The sequence below is a fragment of the Atheta coriaria genome, unplaced genomic scaffold (assembly GCF_025399875.1).
Source record: "Atheta coriaria isolate IRGN ID8LTWV9N9 unplaced genomic scaffold, Caltech_Dcor_3.1 hic_scaffold_9_pilon, whole genome shotgun sequence".
NCBI classification, from domain to species: domain Eukaryota; kingdom Metazoa; phylum Arthropoda; class Insecta; order Coleoptera; family Staphylinidae; genus Dalotia; species Dalotia coriaria.
Window position 1 is genome coordinate 6,066,061 of NW_027045451.1, and position 25,061 is coordinate 6,091,121.

At 37.7% G+C, this 25,061-nt stretch overlaps 1 protein-coding gene and 1 long non-coding RNA gene across 4 annotated transcripts in view; one reads left to right on the forward strand and one right to left on the reverse strand.

The window, feature by feature from the left end:
• The window catches only part of LOC135798807 (uncharacterized), a 53,347-nt gene that overhangs the window by 23,594 nt on the left and 4,692 nt on the right, over window positions 1-25,061 (reverse strand). For both annotated transcript variants that reach the window (XR_010549786.1, XR_010549785.1), the window contains exon 2: window positions 10,474-10,523. This is a non-coding gene — a long non-coding RNA (uncharacterized lncRNA). The remainder of the gene's footprint in view (window positions 1-10,473; window positions 10,524-25,061) is intronic.
• Window positions 5,753-10,001, forward strand: LOC135799168 (retinaldehyde-binding protein 1-like). Of its 2 annotated transcripts, none has more exons than XM_065312191.1 (4): window positions 5,753-5,869; window positions 8,075-8,253; window positions 8,576-9,105; window positions 9,167-10,001. In XM_065312191.1, exons 2-4 carry the CDS (start codon window positions 8,079-8,081, stop codon window positions 9,419-9,421), a joined length of 960 nt encoding a protein of 319 aa, XP_065168263.1. In that variant the 5' UTR covers window positions 5,753-5,869; window positions 8,075-8,078; the 3' UTR covers window positions 9,422-10,001. The 2 variants fall into 2 exon arrangements, with proteins under 2 accessions (XP_065168263.1, XP_065168261.1); XM_065312189.1 differs by having other exon boundaries at window positions 5,793-6,143.

Genomic DNA, 25,061 nt, shown 5'->3' on the forward strand with positions numbered 1-25,061 from the left:
TGGCATGCAGGAGGATAACGTTTCAATCAGGACGTATTTCAACATGAATAAAGAATGTACGCATTGAACATTCACTAGGAATTTAAATGTTAATATACGATGTTAGAAATTCAAAAGCGTATGCATTTTAATGTTTTATGTCATAGTTCAGGAATGAATAAGTGAAGTGTATCATTTATTGATTTCCGGTTTGCATTTTATAATATTTTATTCTATACATCGTTTGATATTCAAGTTAAGTTTTATTACAAAGTAATTTTTATAAAATCAAATTCTATGCTCGTATTGTAATATGTGCCATATTTTTTCTCAAATGTGTTTTTTTGTCAGCCTAAGCCGCATCCTAAAACTTCTCAAACAATTTTTTAGCTTCGCCTTATTTTTTCAACTTCAACCTTTCAAGAAAAAAATATACCAGCTCTTTGTGGTGCACGAATCATGCTCGAATCAATGCTAAGTGAATAGAGTGTGTTTTCTTGTGTGAGGCACGAATGGAAATAAGCTGTTGACAGTCCTTCAGTTTTGCAGATTTTCTCGTATCGCATTATGAGCGTCGGAGCTCTTGTCCCGACTCATGTTGATGTGTCAGACGCTGCATATGCAAAATATTGAGTTACCTCCGGGCCAGGCGACGCAGCGCGGTATTTTGTCTCGCGTTGTTACTCGCGGCGACAATGTTTCCCAAATTGCATCATCAAGACGAGGATGTCGACGGCGACAACAGCAAGGACGTCGTCCTTCAAATATGTTGTAGGGTAAGCGCATCGCACGCTATTTTAAAATTTAACAAGCAAATATTCACGCTGTGACAAAAAGCGAGAATTGATTATTTCACCTTTTTGATAAAATCAACCCTGTTTCATTTTACAAAATTTGATATCAATTTACGTAGTGTAATCATTGGCGAAGGCATCATTTAATGATTATTCCCATCAATAGTCTACAAAACCATTTTCAGATCTTCAAACTTTGTAACTTTATAATTTCATCTTAAATTTCAAAAACAATATTGAAAATATTATGTTCGAAGTTATGAGACGATAAAAAATGCAAATCGCAAAATGATATGCAAAAATGATAATACTTTTATGACTCATTTGCGTCTTTATCCAGTGATTTCAATTTTGTTACGCAGTAACGCAGTTCATGCCTGCGTAAGTCGATGAAGGCGAAAGAGAAGCGAATATTTCGAAACTTATTAAAGAAAACTTTAACGAATGATAAAAGTAAAATTGAGAGTTACGAGTTGGGAGCGAGTTACGAGCAAGATCACGCGGGCTGCTGCCGCGCTGGCGGCGGAAGTTTTGTGTGAAAACTTAACATTTATAATTTGAAAACCAAATGAATCACGAAGTGGTTGAGGTCTGGCGACCTGCCACCGTGCGGCCGACCCCGTCTTCGGGTATAAATCAGGAATATATAACGGATTGAATTAAAGTATTCCTTCTTTAAATTTCGTGTTTTTCCAGTCAGGAATCAGAAATTGGAGGGGAAAAGTTTTTGTAATTAAATTTCGCTTTCAAACTTTGTGTACACAAACATGTTCTGGGAAAATGTAATTGTTTTAATTAGTCAAATAATTATTAAATATGAATTTAATAATATTCTTATTATTTGCCAACTAAACTTAGAAATGTACCGGTAATGTTTAATTAATAAATTAATACATTTCTTTATTCCATCGATAGAAATATAAACATTTAAAAATTAAGGAAAAAAGAATCCTACTATTAAAGCATTATCAGACTAGAGCCAACAGAAGCAGACAAATGTTTATAAGAGTTCGTGTTATTAAGAAATCAAGGTTGGTATTAAAATATGGAATTATAATAAAAATATGACAAAAACACAAAAGTTAAAAAAAAACCTTGGATCCAAAAATAAATTAATCCAATTTCGTGCATTTCACCCCCATATAAAAATTAATAAACTACTAATTTTAGTTAACAAATGAAACTTGTAAAAAATAATTAAACCACACTCTGACTTAAACAAATAGCCTTTAATTCATCACTGATTGCATCTTGCGAGTAATTTTTTACGACACTGATTTTATCCTAGCTTTAAACCCGCACATATCAAATTCATCAAGTGTCCAATTATTAAATTACCGTCGTTATTAAAAACAAACTTATTTATTTTCCCGTTTATTTTTATTTCACAGTTTACACCGCAGATAATTTCTGTAACGTTTTAATGTTTCAATGTTCTTGAATGCTTTAATTACGCGAATCGCTCATCCTCGAACAGCCCGCAATTGGCGAAACGTTTAATGCGACTTAATGACGAATTAATTTACGAATTGTTTCAATTTTTGACTGCACATCGCTCCTAATAAGATTTAATTACAATTAATTAATATTATTTTCTCTTGGCTGCGCAGCGCGAATGGCGAAATTAATTTGAAAGCTTAGTATTTTTTTTCCAACATGAATCCATACCAACAAATCACAAAATACGAATGCGGAATGAATAAACTAATAGCGATTAATTAAAAGAACTTTTGCTTTATATTAGTTATACTAGATTTACTTTAGGTTCGGTGTGGTTGGTTTGTTTGAATTTCAATTTTTTGTTGGAAATAAGAATGGGGAGCAGTCGCAATGCGTGAAATCCTATAACTATTTTATTGCTTGTTCGAACTTCAACGTTCGATGATTCGACATCAACATCGACATTGAGCCGAAACAATTAGTAATTTTTTTGGAGCATTTAAAAAAATGCAGTATACTTGTTGCTTGTGTTTATATTTATTTGTAAGAAAGTGTGTTTAGAAGAAATGACCATAATTATATTCGAAAGGAGCACAATTCTTGCACAAATTACATTGGTTACTTTACTTATTGTATACAGGGTGTTCAAACTTAAATATTTATGAAACACAAGAAAATATACCTAACAAACTACTTAAAATAACTAATTAATTATAATTTAAATATTTTTGAATTATGTTTTTGAAATCTATGCTATGCAAAAGTAACATGACATTTGATATGTTTTAATTTGATAAAAACTTGTTTGTATCCGCAGTTTTTAGGCCGGTATTTGTCGTGGAAGTGAAAATCGAACGCAATTTCGCTCCGATGCGCCGTTAGTTTTTACGTCGAATAATTATCGTGTTCAATGAGTTGTTCATTTTGATTTCATTTCGTTTGACAATCAGCCCGCCGGCTAAACAGCATCACAGGTGTTTCGAATGTTGCAACTCGCATCTCGCGTGATGCGATCAATTATAAAATTATCGCTGATCGAATTCGAATTTAAATTTGCAAACTAATTTTCGGCCAAATAACTAAAATCCAATTTGCACGCTTATTTGCGTCGATTTGTGGACGTGCAAATAAATAAACGTTCTAATGGTGCAAAGTTGATTAACACTCGCGATTGAAAATTTGTGGGTGTTTTTCTGTTGGGCACAATAAATTTGAGAACCAATTAAGTAAACGAAAAGACACTCGAAACTTGAGGCTCAAAGGAAGTCAAAAGTCGGGGAGCTTGAAGCCGATGATCGCTTTTTAATTGCACGGGGCAACGAAACTCGCAATGAGTCATTCGATCTTTTCAAGCGCCGGAGAAATGAAATTCCGAGCTGTAATTACGTTTATAACCAATAATAACACGAAAGCGAATTGTAAAATTAAAACGTGCTTTAATAACACCCAAAAAACTGAGATTAATTCAGGAATTGTGTGTACAAACTTATTCAAACAAAAATAAGTCAAAGGTCAAATACTTCCTACTGAAATAATTAATTTTAATAAAATAAAGTGTCTTGACATTTCGAAACGGAAGTTTCGAACAACATTCGGCCATATTTGATTGGCTGTCAAATGTCCCTTGAATTGCTTTGATTAATCAAATTACGCTGTTTTTTGTTTTCTTTGTGTAAACCATAATAACTCTAGATGTGGCGAAACCGCAAAAGAAAATAATAGTAGACGTGTGGTAATAAAGCGCAAATCGTTTGCGAACGAAACTTTCACTGCGATAATCTGCCTTGTACAGAGTTCTAGGTTCTTCGACCATGCTTCTGCATATTAAACGACGCAATATTGTTTTATTATTATTCACAATAGTGGCTGTTGACTTTAATTAAACCGAATAATAATTTATTCCGCATAAATCCACTTTTACGACGCGCGTTTACGCTAATTGTTAACCGCTAATAAAAATATTTGCATTTAGCCTAATTACTAACATTTCCAAAGTGTGTTTATCCACATATTGATTAAGGTTTATTATACCAAGTTTTGTTGAAGTTAGAAACAATTTAAATGTAGTTAGTTGAAGATTTGGCCCGAAAATGAGCAATGCAATTTTTATTCGTATTTCGGTGGTTTTCTAATTGACACTTGACATTAATCGACTTAAAATTACTTTTAACCTCAAAGCAAAACAAAAACATAAATTATCCAAAGTTTTTGCAATGGTGCAATTGCACAATTCTTAAATTGGGTTCTCTGGATGTAGAGAATCGCACGAAACGAATCAAACACTAAACTTATTCTAAAGTTATTCTTCAACACGCAGAAACCATGCGACGATGGCAATAAATAAGTTTTTAATCTTTTAATGGAAAAATTCGCTCAAACTTGGAAAGTAATTCATCTTGTACTCTGCCTTTCTGCGTCCACACTTTCTTGGACTTTTTTTTTCAAATGTTTTAGTCAAACGTTTTTCTTTCGGTCGATCGACATTGGTCTTTGGAAATTTTTGAAACTTTTAGTGCTTGCACTTTCTTGTCTTGCAGCATAAGACAACAAAAAGTCTAAAATATAATAAAATACGCACGCGAAAACATTGTGTGTTGAAAAAGCAAGAAGGCAAAGAACTCAAAGAAGCGAAGTAGCAAAGTTTTAACGCCGAGTGCGTCGAAACTTTCCCGAAATTAAATAAAAATAACAAAAATAACATCCGAAAAGACGCATGTTCATGCTCTCGGTCGTGCTCGAGAAAAGATTAACGCAATAAAGATTGGAATATTGCGAAATTGCGAATATGCGAGCAACTTTACCGAAATAATTTTTGGGTGGAAAAAGTTAACGAAACAAAAAGTTATGCACAATGAAGTTTAAAGAATAGCGGTTATTTAGGAACGTAATCTAAAGAATAGACTAATAAAAAAATCAGAAACTGGAAAAATAATAAATTCAAATTCTACTTTCAACAAAAAAATAAACAAAATTTTACAATTCTCAGATTAAAAATAACTTAGGTATTAATAAAATGATGCTATAAAAATGTTACTTTAATATGTTTTGAAATAAAATACCATATAATCCGTCTTGTTTTTAAGTTTTGTTTGCTTTTCTTACAAAGTAAGTTTAAAGAAACTTTGTCGGGTTTTGTTTTATTTTATATTAAAGAACAGAGTAATAACATTTTAACAATACCTCATTTGTCAACTTGTATTTGCCCATAACAACTCAAAGATGTTTTTTGATGATGGTACGCGACGATAGTTATGGTATTTAGGTTTTTGGCACCGTTGCCATCAAAGAACCGAAATTGCGTGCTCCGAAAATCCTAACCACATAATTGCACCCAAATCTAGGCTAATTTTTTTCATCGCAGAACTACATTAAAAATTAATTAAACTATTATATAGATAATTTTCACTTTTAACTTTAGAAAAGTTTTCATTTTCAATCCGTGTATGGAAAAACACGCAATGAATAATAATCAGCACAAAGCAAACATGAGTTTCATTCAAAGTTAACACTAGTTGTCACTAGGTGTAAGCAATAAAATCGTGTGTATTGTACCGCGCGTGTGGCGTTGTTCTCGTTGTTCTCTTCGCATGCGCGCGCGACTTTGGTGATTCGTGACATTGCTGGATGCGCCCGCAAACGGCATAAAGCGAATAAAGGTAATAATACGAACGGTACGCAGTGTGCGGCATAAACGAGCCAGCGGTTAAGTAGGTTAGGGAAAGTTTACGTTTCACGAAGACGCGCCGACGAGGATTAGTACAACTTTGGCAACTGTACTGGCCACAAGGAGCGTTCGCAAACACGCGCACCAAAAATTTACTCGAAAAACTCAACTTTTTTTAAAACATCCGGGACATTTTCAGTTGAAACTCTCAAGTTTCGCATCATTATAAAAATTTAATTGTTGTGATTTAGACTATATATTACTGAGTAAGTAACTTAAGTTAATATTATCTAGTAGATAATGAAATATTTGAAATATGTTTTGTGAAATGTTATTTTGATTGTGTGTTATTGTGGCAGCTTGTAATGAGCCGTAATGTGCAATTAGTTTTATCTCGTCCTTCGGCACAATCGACGCATCATATTTCCCAATAGGTGCGCGCGGCAATTATCCTCACATCCCGACGCAAATGTGATGTGTGATGGAATCGATGATATCGCGCGCACGAAGGTTAATTAGCTTCATGTGTGCACTCGCACGCGATACTAAAATAAATTACTAGAGATATTAGAAAATCATATTTTAATCAAAACAAAACCAACAATCGTAAAATTGGTTTTTAACATTTAAAATTTTTGTAAAGGTAAAAAAATAATCCACAATACTTGAAGAATAACTTGAGGAATTTATCATTTTTGGCCGAAAAATAGAGGTCACCGTTATTAAATTTTTGTGTCGAGTTTAAGTCTGCTTAACTGAACGCAAGTCGAACCTGAAATCAGGTTGAAGCAAAGCAGCAAGAAGACGCGAAGAAATGAAGAAGAAAGCATTTCACTTTCGCGTTGCGCGACCGAAAAGCAACGGTAAAACATATTGGAATCAAGTGCGAAAGAGGCAAACGCTGCCAACACTATACAACTAAAGAAGAAAGAAAAGTTGAGAATACCTTTCTTCGCAGTCAAGCGACTCGGCACTACTCTACGCAACACTTTCACAATGTTTGCGCGTGTTATTAAAACACGCTAGGAAACTTCTAAAATTGCGTAAAACGCGACAATTTCTATTTTATTTTTATACCAAACAAAAAATTTTGTTTAAAGTTTAAGATTAAATTTTAACATCAATATTATTGTATCACCTTGTATAATTGGTACAAGTGCAAGTGCAAAGTCGATGTTCTCATTCGATACTTAGTCGACATTGAAAGCGCTAAGCGTCGAGCGCAGAATCCGGTTGTGAATTTACGACTTGCAGCGTTGCGTTTTCACCAACGAACGGAAATAAAAGATGCCACATTTCTGCAACGAGAATTGATCATACGAACATTGATTACGCGCGACAGCGTCTTTCACGAAGAAAATACACGCGAAAGTCAATTTTATTTTCATGCGTTTTCATTTTCGTTTTATTACATTCTGAATGATTAGAAGAATGTAATAAAAATAAAAAATAAATTTACGTCTGCATATTTGCTTATAAAATCAGAATATTCACTCGTAATAGAAAGTTCATTTAGTTAATTTGAATCAATAAAAACTTCAAAAATAGAAATTTCGAGCAAAATTCATAGCCTGAACTCCATCCAGCGATGCCATATTTATCTTAATGGAAATTTTGATGAATTCTCGTGAATGCAAATTGTGAACCCAGCGTGGATTGAAAATGTTGCAGGAGTTTGTGGTGGCTTGACTCCTCCGCCAAACCCGACATCGAAAACATTCGAACGAAACGCAAAACGTTAATGCGGCGGTTAATTGCGTATGTAATTCATGCGAAATTGCTTGTTAAGGCGGCCGAAAAGTTTGCTTTCCACATTTCGTCGTTTCGCAGCGCTTATATCAACATGCGCGCGACGCGACGGGATCGTAATTAAAATGCGTCTTGTTTAATGAATCGAGAAAGTGCGCGCGACTGAGTCATACACTTCATTTCGAAACAATACAAAGTGATACACAAAATCCAAAAACAAAACTAAAACAAAACCAGCCAATAATTAATTGAAAGTCTAGTTCTAGGAATAAATTCATTTATTGTTTATTAATTAATGAGCGAATTTTCTTGTTTCAACTTTCTTCAATGGCATACACTCATTAATTTTCAATTAGTGCACAGCAATAATTTATCAAGTTCATTACAAAGTCATTAATTACTTAGTATTTGTTACGGGATGAAATGTGATGTTTTATATGATCTACAGAAAAATGGGTCTTGGTGGACACGATGATACCGTCGCTGAGTACGTCTGCCAATTGCCGGAGCAGGCGAGAAAGTTAGCCTTAGATGAATTGCGTGAGGACGACTCATCTCGCGAGCAATCGCTCGTACAGTTTCGTGAATGGATCAACAAACATCCCAATATTAAAAAGTGCAGAACTGGTAAGAATATTATTAAATCATCATTATCCAACTCCAATAGCAAAATTTCTACTTCGTCATGCGTTAAATTCGTCTTAAATTAATTATTAACTTAATTTAATCCAGTTTTGCTATTAACAAGTGATGAATTCACACAATAAATTGTTTTTTCATGTGTCTCTGACCTAATCGAGTATATTTTTCCATATAAATAGTTTTTTGCTCAAATTTTCCGAAGTTTTTAATTATTTTGCTTCTTAAAGCAAAGATAAATTCAACAAAGCAAAAATAATAAGCCGTTCTTAAAACATAAATAACACATTTCTAAATTTCTTTTCGTTAGATGCACCATTTTTGTTGCGTTTCCTTCGCACGAAAAAATTCAGCGTTCCGCAAGCATGCGAAATGTTGGAGCGTTATCTGATCATCCGCCAATTGTACCCACAATGGTTCCAAAAATTGGACCCCAACGACAAGGACCTCGCCGAAATCATCGACAACGGCTACCTGGTCCCGTTACCAGAGCGCCTCGACGGAAAAATGGTGCTCTTTAGCAACGCCGGCAAGTTTGACCCGCATAAGTACACTGCTGCCCACATGGTACGCGTGCACAGCCTCATCACCGAGGCCCTGATGGACGACGATCTGAACCAGGTCAACGGCTACACCTATGTTAACGACGAGGCCGGCTTCAGCATGTCTCACATCTCGCTGTGGTCGCTCACAGACATCAGAAACATTCTGCGTTGCATTCAAAATTCTACGCCCATGCGTCACAAGAACAACCACTTCTTGAATATTTCATCAAATGCTGTTAAACTTATCGAGTTTGCTGTTTCTCTATTGAGTGAGAAACTCAAGTCAAGAATTCAAGTAAGTTTTTTTCTTCTTCAAAAATTGAAAGAAAAATAATTAATTTTTATATCTTCAACAGATTCATAAATCTTTGGAGGACCTCCATAAAAATATCGACACAAAAATCCTTCCGAAGGAATACGGAGGTGAGGTGCCTCTCAGCGAGATGATTAGCAAGTTGAAGGCAACGCTGGCTGCCAAACGTGAACAACTTTTGGCCTTGGACGAGATGTACATCGAGATTGATGAGAAATCCTGCCCGCTTGTGTCTGAAATGAACGAGGAGCTCGGCATGGGCTTGGAGGGCAGCTTCAAGAAACTGCAAGTCGATTGAGACCTTCTATTTCGCAACTATCTAGTCTAAATCCGAATGAGAAATGAGAAAAGAAAAATTCCTATCTTAAAAAAATATAAAACAGACGCACGAAATTTCGAAAATTCTAGGATAGTTACACTAGTTAATTGTTAGTGATATACGTTACTATTTTGTTTACTGCATGAGATTTTAGTTCGTTGCACAGCACTGTTGTTAAAGCTCTAATTTATGTACGTCGTTATAGCTAGGGTAGCACTATATAATTCATTGCTTACGTTTAAAATTTATATCTCTTTTACACTTAAAATTATATTACTTAAACCTATACACGTTAAGTACTCATCGTCATAATGTTCTTGTGACGATGATCCAGAAGGTGGAACAATGTTACCAATTTGTTTTTGTCTAGTTAAAGAGTGGTTTGTTTAAAGAAGAAGAGAAAAATCGATAGGAAAGTAAAAAAAGCACGCGTTATTAATAGTATTCTGTGTTTTATAAGCTTTTTTCTTTAATATCTATACCTTTAGGCGTTTTAATTAGTTTTGTAATTTCTTGTTGATGTTTCTGCTTTAAAATAAAAATGATTCAAAATAAGAAACTAAGTCAACGCTAAATTGAATTCGGAGACTAAATCAGTCTATAACTGGAAGTAATCATGAACTCAAGCAAGAAATAATTACCAATCCAATGTTCGACGCTACCCCAATGTGAGCGCAAGTGATGTAAGTTTCCAAGACGGCACTGAGAAGGGTATGTTCATCAGAATAGACGGGAATAGGATCAAGATTCGAGCTTGAGGCTGCGTTTGCCAATCAGAAACCAGCTAGTCATAATCTCCTTGTCGCGATCACAAGCCCGCTGCCTCCCAAATTCGGAATTAATAATGCATCGGATCGCGAGCCGCTTTGCCGTCAAAGCAAAATGTGATTTATTTACTCGCGCGCGAAGCCAGATTGCAAACTGATAGCTCATTGAAATCGCGCGAATTACCTCGATTCTCCTTTGACATGCCGGCGCGCATTAGCAATTATCTTGCCGATTATCAATAATTAAACCAAGATTCTACTTACTTTGCACGCTATCACTATCTCTGCGGCTGTAGACGTCTTCGATCATCATCCTGAAACCACAAACATACGATTATTTACTAATCTATCAAATATAAGTAAATTAAAGCATAGGAAATTAAAATTATACAAGTAATTGAATATTGATGATAGTTCTGAGGTTTGTTAGGAGCTCGATTTGATTGATCCAGTTGTGGTACTGCGGTTATGTGTGTTTGTCTACTAAAGGACGAGATCCAGACACAAGATGCTAAGATAGTGACAGGATGATTGCCTGAATCGCGTCCGTTATCAAACAGATTTGGATTGAATAGGGATTGGCATGTGTCCTTCCCATCGATCAATCAACGATTGACCGCACAAACACTAATGTCGTTATTAATAGATAACTATCATTAATTAGCTTCGCATCAACTAAATTAAACACATTGACGTTTAATGAAAGATTAATTAATCAAATTCCTTTATTTTTCCATCATTTAAGCATACGTTTATGTTTCTTTTCAAATATATTACAACGTTTTGCATTTGTTTGCATAACGTTCATCGCATTTCCGACAGCATCTTGTTTGTTCCGCCATTTGCGTTTCCGCTGTTTTCCTGTTGCTTTATGCGCACGTGTAACGCACCGTATTGCATATACATTTGTAATTCCGCCCTTGTTTTTAGGTCCACCCTATGTTTCCGGTTTTTGCGTTTTTTTCTTTCTCTGCGTAAATTTTGACGTTTTGGATGAGTAAATTGTATTGTTACCATAAAAATACGCGTTAGTCAAAACATGAATAATTTTATTATTTGTATCCAAATATTTGTTTATTGTATTTCTATATCCATAGAATATTTATTAACATAAAAAAGCACTTAATTTGAGTAGCATATTTCCAAATATATTTTCCTACACTCAAGACTCAAGGGGTGCCCATTGTTTTCCTTTTTCGACGCAAATCCATTTTCCATTTCGATACCGTCGACGATACGCTTAGAAAAACAGAAAACACGTACGAATCCACTTCATATTTCCACGTTTCTACGCCGTCCCAGTCCGCGCCAGTCGATATTCAGACACTCAATTCTCGCCTTTTTACAAAGCCTACTTTATATTAGGCCTAGACAAAAAGAGGCCCACAGAATGGCGCCCCGACCGTGGAGGAAAAATCGGGCCAAAAAAACAAAACACAAACGGAAATCGTGCCAGACCAAACCTCACCCAAGGAATAAAAAAGCGAGCGGGCGAACAAAAACAATGCGAATAAAAATGAAATGCACAGCGGAATGTAGAGGCTCGACCGTGGGGGCGGCGTACGACCAGAGATGGAACTGAACGGCAACGGGGGTAATGGCGTTTCGTATCGAAATGTCTGCTTGATAGTGATCGATAAAAATTTATTGTTGGAATGGTTATTTTTCCTCTGAACGCTTGAACGGCCGAGACGAATGAGATTATATCATTTGTTGTTACCAGCAAGGAATAACATTTTATATCAAACTGTAACAACAAATACTTTTCCATGCCTCAGGGCAAGTTATTTTATATTTGAGTAAGTGCCATGACAAACATGATAGAGCCTCATCAATAAATGTCATCATAAATTAATTACCAAGTAAATTTAATTCAGTTTTATTTATCTATAAGACTAGATATAAAAAATAGAAGGATTTATGTATGTTCCCTATGGACTCCAAAACAGGTGCACCAATTTTTCTAAAAAATTTATGGTGTAAAATAAACGATAAAAGTTGGTTTTGTAATTTAATCAAAAATATTAGAGTTATCGCATAAATCGAATAAATTACCAAAAAACAAGAATATAATTAATTAGGCCACTTTATATTAAATTTTTGAGGGATGAAGTCGCGATAGTCAGCTAATTTTAATATAAAGAAATATTTAAATTCTTTTTTTACAAATCTATAAGTATACAAATATTATATTACGTTTTTTATATTAAAGTCGATTTATGCGTTTTATTTTTACAATAAGTTTCTTCCGCTTCTCAAGTTCCTAATACTTCTTATATTTTCAATAAGACAGTTAAAGCTGCACCTGTTTAGCAAAATAAAATATCCTGAATAAATTGAAAATTGCATGATTATTTTTGCTTGTATTCCAGCTCCGATATTGATATTTCGCTTCGTTTGCCGTTGGTCATACGGTTTCAATATCCATCTCTTCTGTAAGCTTTCTAGCAATTTCTTTCGATTCTACGAAAAGCTTCAAGGGCAGATCGACCGAAAGATATTGCCAACATATTTCTACAACATTTATTTGTGAGTGTACAGATTTGTCGAATCGCAAAATGGACAACAAATCTACGCACGCATTTATATCGCTACATTTCTCATATTGTTCTTATTCATTTATTTATTTGCGCAAATACAACAGGCATTACAAAATCACAAAAAAGCGCGCAATGTATCATGGATAAGAAATTTATTTGTTTCGTATTTGTATCGAGGATTATAAACGTCGTAAGGGAATATACATAAATTGACTGGATAAATTTGTCTGAACGCGAAGCAAATATTTTATTGATTGCTGTATTGAAACTCTCTGTCCGTGCTACAACAGCATGGAAAAAAATATTTTATTATTTATTTGCTGTACTGAATGTTTGCGTTTCAAAGCTCCGAATGCCGTGATTTATGCATTAATTGTACGTTTTTAGCCTTTTTACCACGTCGGCTTGCGTGTTTTTGATGCGTTTTATTCGTGATTTATCGGCGCGTTACGTGCATTTTACAATGCCAATGCCAAGCATGCTACAATGAACGCAACCCAATAAAACCATTGATTGTTTTGATATTTTATAACAATATCAATTTTTTTCATCCAACTAGCAAAAAATTAATCCTGTAAACTTTTTATAAATTTATTTAAACCGTATTTAAATATATTCACAACAATTTGCCTGTTCGGGCCAGTTGCACTGCTTCGTCGAATTATCAAATGTCAACCCAGAATTGCATTCCTGCACATGGTCCTGGCCATACCAACAATTGACAAAACTTCGACAATTCAAAGGATGCGGTAGAAGTACAGCCATGTCTTCCGGACAAATCCTTAAAGATCTCAGCTGTTTTTGGCGATTTTCTCGAATGCGTTCAGTATGTGGACTTTGTATGCATTTCATTTGCGCAGCGTCGAACACGAACGCATCCGGACAGGAGACGAGTTGGGTGGTGACGCGCCCAAAACCTTCGTCATTTCGAATTTTTCCGATGCGGATGAAATCGAAGGACGAATCGAAAGATGCTGTTGGCGCTAACTGTTGACGTGGAAAATTTATTGCTTTGCCATGTTCCAAAGTGTACGGAGTTGCAAATTGGGTCAAAGTTAAGAAAAATGCGACAAATAACAAGAAATCTAACAAAAAATTGATATTATTAAAAATAATCAAAAATAAATATAAGAATAAACGCTTACTATGACTTTTTGACGTCATGTTGTGCTCGGAGTAATCACACAAATGATAATACTATATACCGCAATTACAAATATGTAATTTATTATCGGTAAACTTCAAACAAACAGATTTGTGATAATATTGTGATAATAATCAGACTAATTAAAATTTAATGTTCAGACACTTAAATTTTTTTGTCTAAAGTTTCTAAAATTGTAATTTACCGCTTTAGTGGTATTTAAAATTCTATAAATTGATTTTTGTTTATGAAAACGTACGAAACGCAATCGAATGCGGTTTTAGTTGCGCCCGGAATGAAATCGAAACGTCCTGAACAGCAGTTAACGAATCTCGTCTCGCCTCACTTCGACTCCTTGTGCGAGTGTGAATGCAACACGAGAATTTTGACTGTGTGCGAAAGGAAAAGTGCGTCGTCGTCGCTTTTCAGCCTTTCGAAAAACCCAACCCGAACGGCGAGGATTATCTTCACGCTGCTCGTTTCGGATATTTATGGAATGCCGCTTCGGTCCCAACCTCGGAGTTAAACAAGTTCGACGTTAATTCATATTCTATTTGGCGAGAGCGGGTCGGCCCAGCGTCCCAACAATTTCGGCGATTATCTGGCGAGATTATCAGAAATGATAAAGTTCAATTAAATTCCGAATCAGCGCGACATTTATTCGATATCCAAATGATATTCGCACACGAATATTGTCCGAAATCCTCTAAAATACAGCGGAATATCGTGCGTAGGAAATTACAAAAACGAAAAGTAAACGGAATTAATTTTTGCAAAGCAGGCGTGAACATTCAAACAAATCGAATCCAGCGCCAACATTTGAATTCAACCCGTTTCGCTCGCTTTCAGCTCAATTAGTTTTGATTTTCTCAGCGCGTCGAGACTCCCGACCCAACTCTGAATCGTAAATTGTAAATTCATTGGAAATTGCTTTCCACTTTCCCCACGCTTGGTTTTCGATTTCAGCGCGCACAACACACCGCCAAACACACAAGCAAGCAAGCGTCTTAATAGAAAACGCCGCACAGAGGAAGAAATAAAGACTTGAAGAAGGTCGACGTCGTGTTAGAGTACAATTGCGGTACATAAATTATACATGTTTAAAGTGTGTCGCGCCGAGGCGTCGTAAATTTCCCGCCAGCGTTTCAATTTCGCGCCGAGTTACAAGTCGACTTCTAGTTTCAGACATTCCTAACTCGATTTTAGCACAATCTACAACACGCCAGCCAACACTAAGCAGTGACCAGTGCTTAACAACAGGTTTAAACCATTCCAAACAATAGCGGACGGACGCTTCACAATAAAATACTTCTCCAAAACAATCAGTCCCGTACTTAATTGTGCAATAAAGCCGTAACTTGCACTATGAAATATTTAATTACGCATAAAATGCTGATGTACTTATGTAGTCTAGTGTAGTGGCGGATGAAATATTTTTTCATGCGTAATTTACTCTGAAATATCTCCTTGGGATGCCAAAGGAGTAAATTAATTCCGACCTGTGTAATGGAACCCAGAAACCCAGCAACCCAGCCGCCCAGGATGCTTACTTGTTTCGGTGCGCTGCGAGCGGCGGTCGGGTAACACGGTGATAAATCCGTTCGGACGGCTTCCGGCCCATATTTTATCAATTACGAGGTCGAACAACACCCCGTTAGTGGCTCTCAACGGGCGCGAGCATTACGCCCTGGGCAGGGACCCGTCAGGATGCTTCCACGTGCTCGCTGGCAAAAAGGAAACAAGCTGTTACTTCGACTACGCACGTGATGTCAACCCGTCTGGTGACAGACAATTAAGTTTAACGTGCGTTATAACTACAATGTCTACAATAAAACATTGCGTTACCGGCTCAGGAGTATAACAAGACAACAATTTAGTGGATGTTTAGAGTTGGGTATTCTTGGGGTGTTCTGAATGTGTGCAAATTTATCTGAAACTTCCTGAAGTAGACAAAATTTTAGTTTTCTAGTTTTTGAATAGTAAAAGTTAGATTTCTTTAGTTTTCGAGTGCTTGTTACTGAGTTCTTTCTATCTATATCTTGACACCATTCGCTCAGTCCACTTCGGTCAGTTCTTTTTGGGGCTATCGTGTGGTGGTTCGTGCAGGAAGCCGTGCGAAGGAGCACGCAATATGCACCAATCTTCGGCCGACTGACACTTTACTGACAACCACTTTGGTCTCGACCACTCGCACTCCTCCTCGATGGTAGTGCCTCCTCTCTGCTAAGTGTCTTTTTTCACTTTTTTCCTTGCCTTTTTATTTACGAAACGCTGAAACGATGAAACCCACCGCGTGCGCGCGCCCGCAGGCTCGTCCGTCCATCCATCACATCCATCAATCTAAATACGTCCGTCCGAGTCCATCTGGCGCTCGTAACTCAAAGTCCGAGGAAACTCTCGGTGACCACACGTGCGCACCTTAAGGAAGTAGGAGGTTCACTTGGAAAGGGAGTCGGTGTTGTAGCACAATACCCGCGTCGGCGTCGGATATCTCGAGAGGTGACACGAACAATTCGGACGCTTTACGCTTTTTCTTTTCTCGTGCTTTTTTCTTACGAGTGGCGATGTGGGCCGAGGCCCGGGGGATGCTGGAAAGTGGTTTCGGCGACGCGTGGATGGACACACCTTGGCGACATGTGAGAACATCGAAAAAAACATCGAGTAAACCTAACTTCTAATCAAAATTGATAAACTGGCCTCAAGAATGATTCATCTCAGCTGACATCTCCAAATTGGAATTTCCCCAGCTACCAACCAACATGGCGGCATTTAATTTGATTCAGATATTGTGCTTTTATTTTACTTTTTTTCTCGATTGTTTTTTTCTTCGCCCAGTGTGGAGTTTCTCAGGAGATATTCCACTTTTTGTTCGCTTTTGTGCTCCAAAACTATTGTCCTCGACATTGTGACGCAATCCACTACCGTATTCGTACGCATTGCCGGCATACTTTTGCTTACGTATGCCAAAGCCCACTTGGCATCCACTCTTCCGCCATTCCTGGCGCTGGCATCCCGAAAAACGCAAAAAGCAACGCGAATAAAATTAATAAGACGTGACCTCGTTGCGCGCGAGATGAAAATCTTAGTTTTGCTCAGCGGCTAATCGAAAACTCGGCTTGATGAGCAAATTTCCAATGAAAGTTAACGGTCGCCTTCGATTCCACTCAATCTGTGCCTTCAGATGCAAAAAAAACTGGGCATTTGGTAAGAAAATTTCGTCGAAAGCAAAAATAAAATCTCCAGTTCAATTCGGTTCAGACTTGCTAAGTGTGCAAGAGTGGAGTGAAAAAAAAAATCACGGAGACTAAAACCAAGAAAAAATCTGGAATAATTGCATGTCGGATTGTTTGTCTTCCCGGCGTTTTTCGGAGAGGCGAGGCGTGCACGCCCCGTTGTTAGTCGTGAGGGATAACCCTGCCTCTAAATCCCTTTAAATTACCGATTATTACTGCTGCGCTTTTTCGGCGGCCGCCGCGCCCATTCAGCCGCGAGTGGAGTTTATGTGCTACCCAAACCACAGCGACCAAGGCCAAGCACTACCACCACCATCATCCAGCGGAAGCAGGGCATTAAGACATTTTTCATTCCCGCACCCCTCACTGGGCATCAGCGACATGAGAGAAATTCAAGAAGGCGAGATGTAATTAACAAAAAAAAAGACCGAGAGGAAGCCATGAATAAAGCGGAAGCGTGATAGTAATGAATAAAATTGCAAATTCAGAAAATGTGTGTATAATATACAAGGTGTATCAAATGTCAGACTGAAATTTTAAAAAAATGTCAAAATTTGTTAGAGTATTGCCCAATTTGGCAAAAAAATTAAAACATTTTAGTGAATGTCCAAGAAATCGAAAATTAACCCAGAAAAATTATCATTCCATTCAAGGTAGAGCAATCTTCAACGCACTGGACCTCACCTATCAAGATATCAAAACAATCCTATGGACAGCAATAGAATTAAAAGAATTAGACACACAATGTATACAAATCACAGACGTCAACGACAGGTGGGTGACACTTCTTATGAACAGAGAAACCCACTACCTACACTCCTTTCGAAGAGCTGCCCATTTGTTAGGGATCAACTTATCAATATCCACAATCCCTGACTGGGACTTAGGAGGAAATCTTCAAGACATCAAAAACTACTACGAAGTTGTTTCTGATTTGTTGCTTACAAAAAGTACAAGACATGCGCTGGTAGCACCCATTTATAAACCTCCAGAAAACTCAAAAAAGAGTACAATAAAAGAGTACAATCCCTCAAATGATCAAAAATATGCAATGCCAATGTTCAACATTGGAACTCAACAATGTTCTCTTATATGTGTCTTGACAGATCTGATGACCTACCAAGAACACTTTGGTCGTCTGTGTGGTCTAAATTTGCTTTGGTTTGGACAGGTTTGTGCTCTAATCAACACCTACATCCCATTAGCCAAGACCTTAAACATGAACATCAGATATTCATGTCACCAGATGACGCCTTCAAGTCTCTACTCAACATTGAAGCAAGATTTTGATAAATCACAACAAATCAGAGAATATAATAAAGAAAAAGATCAAGACTTCAAGGTGGATATAGTATTGATAAAAGAAGCATGTCCTGATTGGGAGCAGATTTTAAAATTATACGCCAATCATTCATCAGATATGATACTATTAAGAACATTTCCAAGCCCTGATAGAAGTATAAACATGCCTGAAGAAATAGAAAAGCAACAAAAACACATAGAACGTGCTGAAAATTTAATGTATGTCATGGCGGCCATCTTCCTACGACTAATGTGTGATTATAACCATCAGATACCAGAACCCACATTCTAATCAAATACATAGTAATAAAATAAAGTGGTTTTCTATATATAGTTAATTATGTGAGCAGGATATCTCAGAACAATGAATCAAAACGTTAGGAAATCAGGGTGTTATCGCCATCACATCTGAAATGTATATCGCTATCGTTGAACAGCTGGGAGTGTTCGCGGCTGATAAATTCGTCACCCGGAAATTACAATACGGCAAAACGGAACGAACGGAAATTTCAACCCTTTTGTGCAATTTTCCTCCCCCACGAGGCGAAACAGTAGAAGCTCGTCGGTTAGACACTCAGGTATGCCCTGCCAACCTGCCAACAATCCATCGAATCACGAAAACACGAGCACGCGCCGCACAGGAAAGTGTTGAGAAATCACTACCCATTCACTTATTCACTAACTTCCTTCCCTTACCCGAATCGCAGCAAAACATTGAGACATTGAAACACTAAAAGCATACTTGCGCCACTGCGACCCTCACGAGAGAGCAACACATTAAGATTTCTCTTGTTAGTTACCTCCTGTTGGGTTCTTCTTGTTTTCTTTGAAATAATTCGTGTGGAGGGTTGGCGTTGTTGTTGTTGTTGCTTTCCTGGCGTTTTCTTTTCCACACGCAAGACAAGCTAGGGGCGTTGGGTGTGCAAGTCGTGTACGTTTCACTTATTTACTCTGACAGCAGGCGTTGCTGCAAAATTACAAAACCCGTCGACGCGCGCGCACGCGACCACAGCGAAAACGGGAATTGTTAAATAAGTCGCAAGGGGGATGCAAAGTTAACGCGTTCGCAGCGAAATCGTCGATACGTTTTCGTACGATTGTGACAATTTACATCTGAATGATGTAATTATTTATTCAGAACAGCTATTCCGTAATTTGCAAAATTCCACAAAATTTACACAGAATAAAAGTTTGCCAACTTTTTGGAAACGATAGTTTAATGTTATCTTTTCACTTTACGACCGCTTTTATTAAGATTTTCAATTACTACAAACTTGGTTGGTTGGTTTCCTTTGCGGTCGTCCTATCTTAATCTGCAAGTGTCTTGTATCAAACTAATAAAATTCTTTCCCCAACCCTCTCAAAAAATATACGATTTCCCGACGTGTTTGTGCCGACGCGCACGTACATTTAATAAATAGGCCCTTGACGGTTTTATGCAAATGCGCCCTTAAAATGTCTCCGGCGCTAACTTTCCACTAACCCAGATTCAGCTCCACTGACGATCAGCCCAACCCAAAAATAGACCTCGTAAGTACCCTCACAAAGCACTGCTTATCACTGCTTCACTGCTTTCTTTTTAGTAGGATTGCGTTTTTTACGGGCGGGGTGGTATTGAACTTCGCGGAAATAAAAAAAATATTGACTGGGCGATGCTTGGCTAACAGGTTCACTCTTTACGTCAAGAGGGTCGGTATATAAAAAAATTTAATATCTAGTGAGAATTCTGTTCTTCGCGCGTACACAATGTTATCGTACCTACATGAAGTACGAATATAAAAACGTATACAATGTACGTACAAAAGGGTGGTGGAGGTCGTGCATGTTTAAGGGTAGTGGTACGCGGTTGAGGATTGTCGGCTCCGATAAAGCGCTCGCGAGATAAGATAAGCGAAAGAAATGTTTACGAGTTTTGTGCGCGTATATTCGGTTCCCACCCCTTTTCAACTAGTTTCGCCGCTACTACATTTAACTATTATTACAATTTTTCTTTGCTTTGCCCGGCAGAGACAAGTTTTCACGCTTCACGCATTTGTTGAAGTCGGTCGACGTTGTCGTCCGCGTGACACGCACAGACTTTTATATTAGAATAAATAAGGCGCCTTCAATCTCGGTGATAAATCGAGCCAATTAAGATGCAAAATGGCCACTTAAGTGTGTGCGGAACGCGAACATGGCGACGCAGCAAAGAGAAGAAGCCGAGAACGCGAGAAAACTCCGCGATGGTTCGGGAATACTATGCGCGGCAACGCCTGTGAACGCCTGACTCTCTTTTAAATGTCGTCCATTTTTCCTTGCCTGTTCGTTCTAGTTATGCCGAAGCTGTTCCGCAGCTGACAGCCCAACACCAAGTCAGAACTAACATCACAGCAGCAGGGCCTCTGCATCAGAGCTCCAGCTATTCGTTCAGCTGGTAAAGTAAAAAAAGAAGACGCCGATGGAAAATTGTGTGTGAAGAGTGCCTGAGAAGGAAACTTACGTCAACTATTTTATCTTCATTTCTACATTTTCGCATAACATGAAAATTGGTTATGCTGCGCCTGTTACATACCGAGTGTAAAACACGTAGTTGTCAAAAAATAGAATTTTTGTTAACACCTTATTTGCATGTCAAGAAAATTAAGTCCTTTTCATCATTCATAATTTCTAACCCTTCAACCCCTAATACCAAACGGGTGAAAAATATGTTTGCATGTTTCGAGCTAATCTACCAGTACAATAATAATACATCATAGAATAATGCAGGTGAGTACATTTCAGAAATTGAAATTGAAAGAGAAATACTAACTGAAAATGATTCTGCTAAAAGTTATGATGATGTAACCGTGCTGATAGAAATAGAAATTGACAAAAAATCAAAGGAAAAAAATCACAGAGGGAAAACACGTCTACCAACGCTGGAAAAATACTGATATTCGAGAAAAAAGTTAAAAGAACTTTTGTAAACCAGAACATGTTTATTGCTTTGTACCCGGTACGAAACGAATCCAGAAAATAAAGGTGAAAATACAACCCCGGCACAAAATGCACTCCACTTCAGCGAGCTCAACCACTACATACTTCTTTACACTTGGCCTGTGAATGACGTGCACGAACGCATAATATTATAATATTATCAAGCCAATAAATTGTCCCGACTCGACATTCAGCAATACAACATCTAAACCAAAGCAACAAAACTACAAAAATAAGTTTTATTTAAATCCAAGTGAAAATTTCTACGTGTAAATATTATTATTATAAAAAGTTTTCCTGTTTATAGAACAGGAATGTTTTGGCGTGTTTGTTCGTTGTTGAAGAACGCTTAAAACTTGGTTTTCGCGGTAATGGATAGGAACACGTCAGCGTCGTTACACCCGGTGTCGATCGAAGGAGTAAATTTTCATTTATTACGCAAAGTTTTCAAATAAAAACAATTTTAAATCAATTTGTACACAACAAAAGAGAAATTCTCAACATATAATCGATTTTGAAAAAATTAATGTACGTTGTGTTGTTTGAGAATAAATATTTTTCAATTAATATTTGTCGACGCGCGTCGCCACCAGAACGAAAATGAAATGAAATGTAAACACGACAAGCAGCACTGCATTACGCATTTCGCCTTCCTATTCGATGAGAAAACTTGTAGGTCTGTGTACATATATTTGAATCGAATAAATGCCAAAGAAAAAATAAAAACTAAATGACATTTTAATTGCGTACAATAATTATTTGTCTCTTCGTTGGATGTATATACATATTTCATCATTTCTCCGGCGTGTTCCTAGCTTTCCGACATCCAAACACTTTTCCACCACCGGTATTGTTTTCTCCGTCTCTCGCCGCCCGTTTCCATTTAGTGCAATATCTGTTGCTTTGTTGCGTTTACTTTTTCATTGAATTTTTTTCCATTTCGTTGCGTGTTTTTCGTTTTTCGGCCGCTTTTGTCATCCATTTGGTTTTTTTTTGCAGCCAGTCGTTTGTGTCGTTTCACTCGTTTCGTTTCAATTATTCGTTTTTGTATGCATGAGAAGCGCTTTGCGTTGCGGAGGCTTGTGTCTCGCGCTTAGGCATGTCTCGGCGTCTTCCGGAATAAATTAAAAAAGATTCGTCTTTAATTAACAAACGAGCACTCCGAGTGGCGCGGGCGGCAAGAAAATTAAAGAACGCGTCGAGACGAAGCGAAAAAAGATAAATGTGCGCAGCGAACGGAACGAAACAATACGCGTTGGACGAGATGCACGCGAATGCAAACGATATTTTTTGCCGTTTTTCCTCTGATTGTGCGAGCCAGAAATTATGTGGAGGCAAAAAGGAAGCGACGCGATAAAAGAAATTGAGTGTTTATGGTCTTATTGTAAGCACGAATTGCACATATTTCACTTTTCCAAGGGGCGTCTTCTTTCTTTTTGAGCGTTGTGGCGTTACTTTTCAACTTTTCGCCGAAAAAAAGTTTAACCGGAACAAAATACTCAAAGTGTAACTTGAATTTCGGCATTTATACACCGAGATGATAAAATCTACTCGACTTCAATTATTTCTCCAACAAAAAGCTTTATTTTTTTTCGAATTTCGTACACTTGGTTTTGTGTAAATTTCAACTTTTGGCAACTTCTCGGATTGTAATACTCCTGCAGTCGATTGCATGTACAATAATGCTATCTTTTTGCATATTCGTCCCAGTGGCCTAATAAAAACGTGTTTTCGCAGCTAGCGCGGAACGGCGCTTAATATTTCAAGAAATTTCGCATTTGCGCCGCGCCGCTTTATATTATAACGCCCCCGTCGCCGCTGCGTCGAATATGGGCCAACAGGAATACAGCAATACGAATGTTCCCTCTCGCGCCCGAGCGCAACAAAGCAAAAGTAGGCAAACGCTCAACAGTAGTATAAGCGCACCCGTGCCACCCCACACCGCCGCCCGCCATCCAACCCCTAGTGCACATTCGCGGTTTACCATCGTCTCAAATTCGGAATTCTCGGGTCGGCAGGGACCACGCGCGGTATTTCTGCTTTTCTTCCGTTTCATATTGCCACGAGTATTGTATTTTTGAGCTGAGACACAAAGAATGAAATTCCAGGAAAGCAGACGGAACAAAAATTGCGCATAAATGAATAAATTGCAGGTTAAACATTTAAACACGTAAACATTTAAATGCAGCATATAATTGTAAATATTTTAAAACAACACCAAAAAATTCGCGAGTGGGCAACAAAACATCGTGTGAACGCTGCCAGCAATAACACCTTTATTTCTCAAACCGAAGAAGAGGAAAGAACGTAAGGTAAAAGCGTAAGAATTACGTTGTAGTATATTTTATTAGCGCAAAGCGAATATGTTCGTAAGTACGAGAGCGTTGGGACCGAACGTCTTAAAAACCCGCATCGCGTGTGATATTTCAGCGCGCCCAGCAGCCGTTGCCCGGCGCCTCCACACTGCACCTCTTAAACTTAAAACTTTATTACATCGCCTCATGCACGCCCAAACTCACCACACACGTTTTTCCAAACAAAATTTAAAAACATTATATTAAATACCTTCGTTATCACCAAGATAAAAATTGGATTTCTAAAGGTTAATCCAATTTGATTAGCAGCAATTAACTTAATTGTCGTACAAATACGCGTTGATTACAGCTCCCCGACGGCGGTGGCATGCGGCACGCAGATTTATTTTTGCCAGCTGAGGCGAGATTACACCCGACAGTGCCATCGTGTCATATAAAGTCGAGCTAATGACCCAAGTTGATGGTAATCCACGGAAGCAATCGGACTGCGACGAGCGAGCATATAAAATCTACATTGTACACGGCGTGGATGCTCCAACACTTCGAGTGTCAGCCACCCCAGTCGTGTAGAATGTAGGATGAAGGATGAAGGGGTGGATAAATAGTGTGAGCGGAAAGAAACGTTTAAAACGCCCGGACCCAAGAGATGTGTAACACATTCACATACTATACTAGAAGCGAGTATGTAATACTAAACTGTATATATACATACATAAGCAAAGTGTAAATGGAAACGAAAAAGTGAAAACATGAAAATGTGATATTTACCGATGCAGAGTAAGTAGCAGGAGCGTTGAAAAGTGTGTTGTATGTTGGGTTGCCTAATCCGCGCAACAACAGCGCCACAATGCATTTAGTTAGGAGCATTATGTGTTGGTTTGTAAGTGCAGCACGACACACCCCGGCAATTTACGGGAATAAAAGAATTAGGACACTTGTCGCGTACGCGACTACATCCACTAATACCACTACATATGAGTGCAGCATGGAATAAAATGCAGGACGTAAGCGTCCCCTTTTGTTGAAGTGGAGATTAAATGTCATACAAATGGACTATTGCGTTGCAGAGAACAAACGCAGCAAATTGTTATTAAAGATGCAAAAATTTACTTCCTATTAAAATATAAACAATAACACTTTGTTTACTTCCTATTAAAATCTTTGCAAATGAAATTCCGGCCGTTCTAATTAAATTTAATAACATCCTACATTTTAATTTGCACTCGCAGACGTCAGAGTCGTTTACACCAAAGTCGCAGTAGCGCGGTAGCGCCGGGCGTGTTTTCGTTTTAATGGAATCGGAATCTCCTAATGGATTTATAGTCGCGGAACGCAACATCTTAGGGAGGTGCGAGCACGCTGT

What these genes read in the sequence shown, in the direction of transcription:
- LOC135799168 (XM_065312191.1), top strand. Translation starts at nt 8,079, where the DNA reads ATGGGTCTTGGTGGACACGATGATACCGTCGCTGAGTACGTCTGCCAA. An exon ending in TATTAAAAAGTGCAGAACTG is followed by an intron (nt 8,254 to 8,575) that starts GTAAGAATATTA and finishes TCTTTTCGTTAG; the next exon opens with ATGCACCATTTTTGTTGCGT. An exon ending in AACTCAAGTCAAGAATTCAA is followed by an intron (nt 9,106 to 9,166) that starts GTAAGTTTTTTT and finishes TATCTTCAACAG; the next exon opens with ATTCATAAATCTTTGGAGGA.